Here is a 6661-nt window from a genome sequence, read left to right as displayed (position 1 = left end):
GAATGCAGAAGAAAGATTGCGTTTGTGGTGATGAAGAACAGTAGTGTTGGAAGGATGAACATGGGAGTGTGCGTTGCACGTCGAATTAAAAACACGAAAACTTGATGTACCCGAAAAAACTGAAACTAAATTATTTATTTATTTATATTATTTATACATTTTAATTTTCCTCCTTCTCCCATCTCATTCTTCACCTCCTCTGAATCCTAACCGTCAATCCCAACGGTCCTCTCCGCCGCCGTGCCTCACCGGAGCAGCGAAGCGACACCGTCATGGGTATGGACTACTACAACATACTCAAAGTGAATCGCAACGCCAGCGACGAGGATTTGAAGAAAGCGTACAAGCGGCTAGCACGCATATGGCACCCCGACAAGAACCCCGTCAACAAGAGTGAGGCGGAGGCCAAATTCAAGCGAATCTCCGAAGCCTATGATGTCCTCAGTGACCCTCAGAAGCGACAGATCTACGATCTCTACGGCGAGGAGGCTCTCAAATCCGGCCAGTTTCCGCCGCCGCCGCAGTCTTCCTCCTCCTCCTCCCGCGTCTTTAACCGCCACAATCCCCCCGCCTCCTCCTTCCGCTTCAACCCCCGCGACGCCAAAGACATCTACGCTGAGTTCTTCGGCCCGGATGACGTCGGCTCCTCGCGCCGGGACGCCTTCTTCCGGACCTCCAACGGCGTCCCTTCGTTCGGCGCCGCCGCCCCGAGGAAGGCAGCCGCGGTCGAGAACGCGCTGCCTTGCAGCTTGGAGGACCTCTACAAAGGCGTAAAGAAGAAAATGAAGATCTCCAGGAACGTCTACGACGCTTTTGGGTAAAAAAGTCTTATTTTTAACCTAATTTCACGCAATGTGCTTGTTTCAAATTGTTTCTTCGGTTTTATATTTTCTTCGGTCGATGAGCTTGTATTTGTGTTAAATGGTTGATTATAGATTAATTAGTGTAGTTTCCAATAGAGGGTGAAAGTTAAGTACAGTGAATTTGAAAGGTGTTGGTTGGGGTTGCTTTTTTATTCCAATTTATATAGCTATACTAGACCAATTGTGTGTACGTGAGTGTGCACGTCTTTACCATGAAGGATTGTCATGGCTGTAAGTTCTAGAATTGCAGTGCAAATTTCAACTTCTCTTTGTGACATTGAACTCCCAGGTCTTTAGGTTAGCGTCTGCCTACTACACTTCGTTTTCTTACCCTTTGACTGAATAGAACATAGTGGTTGCTGAACACCTTTACATGTTTGATTGTTCTTGAAGTCTAAATCTTTGACTGACTAGGTAATATGACTTTCTTTTGGCCCTCTTTTTGCTTTTGACATTATTCACTTTTCCCCCGTATGTGTGTATGTATGTGACTTGTCTATGCTTGGGTCGTTTATCAATTCTATATTTGGGTGGAAGATATGGCTTAGTATTTTTTATTTACCTTGAAACTAAGGACCGAAAGTGGACTTTGTGGAATAGATGATGTCAGGGTTGACATGGGGGTTTCATATACAACGTAAATATGAATCCCGTGGTGAATATATATGCATTGTCAATTTTGGAAGAGCAAATTTTCCTAGCAAGTAGAAATCTTTCAGGGGCTGTTTTCTAAACAACGGAAAATATTTTCATGACTGGTTCTAGTCTACGAATAAAAGAATGTTGTTGTTCTTAAATGTTGGTATAACATACCCCAGAAAGTTGTTTTCGCTCACATCTTGGAATCCTTAGTGTTCATTTGTTATGCTTTTGACCTTGTGGCACGATAAACTATTGTGAAACAAGGGAACTCAGTAAGGTATGGCATTTTATATTTGTCAGCAAGAGCCACGTAAAGAGTATCATGCGCACTTTTCACCTGCTTCAGCTGCACCTAGTTAGGATAGTGCTTACTTTTGTTAAGACAATTGGCCACTGGGACCACAACATTTGGATAATGTCTTGAGTGAGATAATACATTATTACTTAGCAGTTTCCTTGATTATAACCTGTTTCTTTAGTGATCATCACGTGTATAATGAACTTTAGGCTTCCAAACTAAGATTTTAAAAATAATTTTATCACCTACCATATTCACCACCTGGCTTTTGCCTATCCTAGTGAAAGATAATTCATAATTGGCACACCTGTCAATGTATGCAATCTAGTGGTTTGTTTACATAGTTAGTATAATTAAGGTTAGCTCTGAATATGATTTAGTTTGGCTGATTTTAAGAAGGTTGTTTGGCTTGATTAGTGTTATTATGTATTTGGCTATGAGCATATTGTTAGTTATTACAATATACAATTTACAACGTTCTCATGTATTTATCGTGCTTTATGTTTTCCAAATTTTGTGATGGAAGTGGAGAAAAAATGTTTACTATTACCAACCACTTCGTTCTTAAAATTTTGAAAGCAAGATGCAAAATGAATACAATGTTAGATTTTTGTAATTATTTACAAAAACATGTGAATTGAAAATTAAAACTGGAAACCAAATCAAAAACACCAGTAAGAGTGTATTTAGTTGATGACTTTTCCTATACCATATATTGTTTATAATTCGTTAGGGAGCCTCTGATCTCGTGAACTGGAGGAAACTCATGGTAGGACAAAAAAAAATTCATTAGTGAATGTATGTAAACTAAGGTTTTGCCTTAATCATTGAAAATGGGAGGAAGAATATGAAACTGAAGTTTAATTAAAGCCTATTTTAATTATCATGATGTGATTAAATTGCAGCCTGTGTATACATACATATATTTCTTATCTATTTGGAATGGCGTGAAACAATGCTGTGGTCGGTAGTCATTCTGGAATTTAATGGTTCGCTTGTCAAGGACAAGGAAGCCTTTTTCATAATAAGTCAGCTTGCTAAATATCCGTATATTGTATTTACATTCATTAATCCCAAAGATATAGATGCATTGTGAGGTTTGCTTTGCACGGTCTAAATATAAGATATCCATGTTAGTTTCAAATAAGGGTTTAGATTATAAATGTACCCATTGAGTTATGGTAAATTGTGTGCCATAACTCAATAAGTTTTAGTAGCACAAATTGTCTATCTATTTGCTCTCTACTGTAAGGTTGAATCCATGACCTCGAGTTCACATTAGTGGTTTCCTCATCTATTGGACTGCTTCCATTTTAAATTCAGGTCAAGGTAGTAATGATACATTTGTGTATCATGTCCAATACTGCCTGAATCTTGGGAAAATTTGAAAACTATTGGATTATATGGGACTATAGGTAAAGACACTTCAAGTTAAATAAAAATAAATATGTATAGGCTTATATTTTTTCAAGTTGGAGAAGCTATTGATATAAAACACAGATCAACTATTTCTTTTTCAGTACATGGAAAACCAAGTATTACATATTCTTGAAACTCAGACTACTACAAATTGCTAATTTTATCTGGCATCTTTTTGGCAACACGACATATATTTAAATTAAGCTTATTTCCTGACCTTGAATGAAAGGAGTCAATTTATTTTGTATCAAACTTTAGCATCGATTTGAAACTATGGGGTCGCTGTTGCATAATGAGGGACCAAGGTCAAACATTAGTGGAACTATATGGACCAAGTTAAGCCTTTTTTTGTGGTTGATTGTAGTGATTTGATTAATCTAGTATTGTTTTTCTAGAGTAGGAGCTTCCATCATTATTGGTTTAGACCATTATTAATAGTAATCGATATTTATACTGTGAACCCCCAAACTGATTTTTGAATTGTGAATCCTAGTTTGTATCAAATTGTAAGATTCAGAGCTATGCAAAATGACTTTGAATATGTCACACTGATGATATTGAGTGTTCAACATTAGAGTTGTAAACCAAAATTAGATAAAAACAACATAACCTCAAGTCTGGTTAAACGGAACTGTTTGTTATATTTGAGTTTATGAAGTCACTATTTTGGATTGAGAGAATGAAACAGCCAAATAGATGGATGTATTGAATGAGTGGTAAATAAATTAGTGGAATAATCAAATAGGATAGGTTCAAAAGTGCTCTGCGGATTCCTTTTTGTTTAACAATTTGAGCATATTATTGAAATATGTGATTCATGAAATCTCTCTGATTCCTTCATGATTAGTAAGATTCAAAGTTATTTTAGATTCGTTGAATGATACAAATTGATAGCTTGCCAAATAGTTATATTCTAATAACTAGGTTTAGACAGAGGTCTTCTAAAATCCAAATAAATTGCTGAATATTTTTAAAATTGTAATCAGACTGTTAATCTAATCACCTGATTGTCCAAGAAAATAGGAAAGATTTTCCCTGTATGTGCTTTCAGTATAAATGTTTCTTTAAGGAAAATTTTGGCTCTTGTTCTTTTACATCTGAGAAGTGGATATTTGCATTTGTTGACAATATTTGAAACGTGCAATGAAATTTCAGAAAATGTCGAAATGTGGAAGAGATTTTGACTATTGAGATAAAGCCTGGCTGGAAGAAAGGAACAAAGATTACCTTCCCAGAGAAGGGTAACCAGGAGCCTGGTGTCATCCCAGCAGATCTAATTTTTGTGATAGATGAGAAACCGCATGCTCTTTATAGAAGGGATGGCAATGATTTGGTGATCAACCAGGAGATAACCCTTCTTGAGGCCCTTACAGGTAAAACTTTGGACATTACTACCTTGGATGGAAGGAGTCTCGTCTTACCATTGACAGATATTATCAAACCCGGTGCCGAGGTGGTTGTCCCCGATGAAGGAATGCCTATATCAAAAGAGCCTGGGAAGAAGGGGAATTTGAGAGTTAAGCTTGACGTCAAGTATCCTTCAAGGCTAACTCCAGAGCAGAAGTCTGATCTGAGGAGAGTGTTAGGTGGAATCTCATGAGTATGAGTTTGGTATTTCGTGTCACTGGTGAATGCACATTGTAAATATGTCATGTGCATACTATTGATGCATGTGAATAACAGGAATACTCCACGGGTGAAACTGAGTACAAAGGGATAACATACGATGAGCCCATATCTTGACATCTGGACTTTTTTGCAGGCTAGGAAGAAAAACGAGTGTTTGGAAACCATTGGAAGTGTCAATCTTAGTGAAACAGTTAGGTAGGTAATTTAACTGATTTTCCATCATTTTCACAAACTTGTTTTGCCTTTTGGTTAAACTCGTGAACAGTACTGGTGTTGATAAGATCACAACGAGTCGTGCTCATACCATGAAAATTGTATATATTGATTTTTTTTTATTGGAGGTTCCTTTATTGATATCCTGTTCTTTTAAAACTTGGAAGGACAACATGGAATCTTGGTCTATGATTTTATTACAGACTCGTTTGTTCTGCCATAGAAACTTGATGTGTGGCAAAGTGCTCTTTTAAATTTTCTATTGATAGACTGTTATGCATGTATTACAGCCTCGTATATTTGGTACCTTACATCTCTTGAATATTTAGGAACACTTTGTATATGATTTTTTCTACACCTGAATCTTTTAATTAAATGAAATTTATTTAAATTTCTATTCCAGATAAGATAGTCCATAGTTCGATGCTGGAGATGGACATTGTGTTTTGTTGGTGAATGATACAAAGTGTACATTACTTTCTCTCTATTAGGATTGATAATCCTCATTCTGTAATATATTTTGTTCGAATTAAATTCCTTAATTTTGATTTCGTAAAGTTGAGTCCTTCAGGCATTTTTATTTACATAGAATATCTAAATTCTTGTTTTTTATTTACTTTCTCTGTCAAAAGAATCTCAGTGTGTAGATTTGGGATTTTGATAACAAACAAACTATTAGGGAGTTACTTATTGCACCCCTCCAATTTCTACCTGCATTCCGCAAGATTTGGAATTCTAGTTTTGTCTATCCAATTTTTATTTGAAACAGTGTCTTCCATGGAAGACATTGTGTTGTGGTAGCGGTTAAAAGTTAGAAGAGAATTATTGTGGCAAGGGTGGTGGAGGTTGTGGAAGTGTTTGGAAAAGGTGAAGTTGAAGTTACGGGGAGTTGGGAATTGGAAAGATGCATCTGGATTGGTGTTTTGGGAAAGTGTTGGAAGAACATTTTGAAAAAGAAAGTCTATAATAGTAGTAATGGGAGGTGCGAACCGTGTTTGAGATTCGTGTTTCCGGAAGGCTATTTTGTACAATCCAGAAAAGGCAAATGTTCAATTTGTTCTCCGGAAGATTGAAATTTTTGTTCACCGGAATATTCCGAAAGTTAAAAAAGATGTTACCTCAATCGTGGTTAGGAGCAACGTCAGTGACAAAGAAGAAATGAAGAACCTTAACAATGAGGAAAATCATAAAACTCTTTACTTCTTATGTTCCTACAATTTCTTCGCACACCCTTTCTAAAAGTGATTTCTGGATTTTATGTTTCAAAAACTTTCTCCAACAAGCTTTTCCATATTTTTTTAACAATATTTTCACAACTCATGAAATTCATTCTGAAAGAAAATTTTGGAATAAGATTTTTCCAGCATACATTTTTTCGATGCATATAATGTTTTTTAGAATGAGTTTTCAGAACACCCACATAACATGTATTTAAAAAAAAAATCAAAATATATGAAATATGTTCCTGACTAAGATGAGGTTTTTTTTCGCGTTTTCTGTCTTTTTCTTCCCTATAGCAGGAGTGATGATGGAAGAGGTAGTGGTGGCGTCAGCTATGATGTGTTGCAGTTGTGAGTGGTAGTGTAGTCTTTTTCTA

General features: G+C 36.4%; 1 protein-coding gene across 2 annotated transcripts; it reads left to right on the top strand.

Moving 5' to 3' along the window:
• On the top strand, positions 1–5648 carry LOC124825741 (DNAJ heat shock family protein). Of its 2 annotated transcripts, XR_015784137.1 has the most exons (3): positions 1–817; positions 4378–5046; positions 5468–5648. XR_015784137.1 is itself a non-coding variant. In XM_047298439.2 (2 exons), the coding sequence occupies exons 1-2, from the start codon at positions 273–275 to the stop codon at positions 4820–4822; spliced, it is 990 nt and encodes a 329-aa protein (XP_047154395.1). In that variant the 5' UTR covers positions 1–272; the 3' UTR covers positions 4823–5266. The 2 variants fall into 2 exon arrangements, 1 of the variants encoding a protein (XP_047154395.1); XM_047298439.2 differs by lacking the exon at positions 5468–5648 and having other exon boundaries at positions 4378–5266.
• The last annotated feature ends 1013 nt before the right edge of the window (positions 5649–6661 follow it).

Source organism: Vigna umbellata, chromosome 2 (genome assembly GCF_029865625.1).
Source record: "Vigna umbellata cultivar VRB3 chromosome 2, Vumbellata_1.0, whole genome shotgun sequence".
Taxonomy (NCBI): Eukaryota; Viridiplantae; Streptophyta; class Magnoliopsida; order Fabales; family Fabaceae; genus Vigna; species Vigna umbellata.
This window is presented reverse-complemented; position numbering and strand designations above follow the sequence as displayed.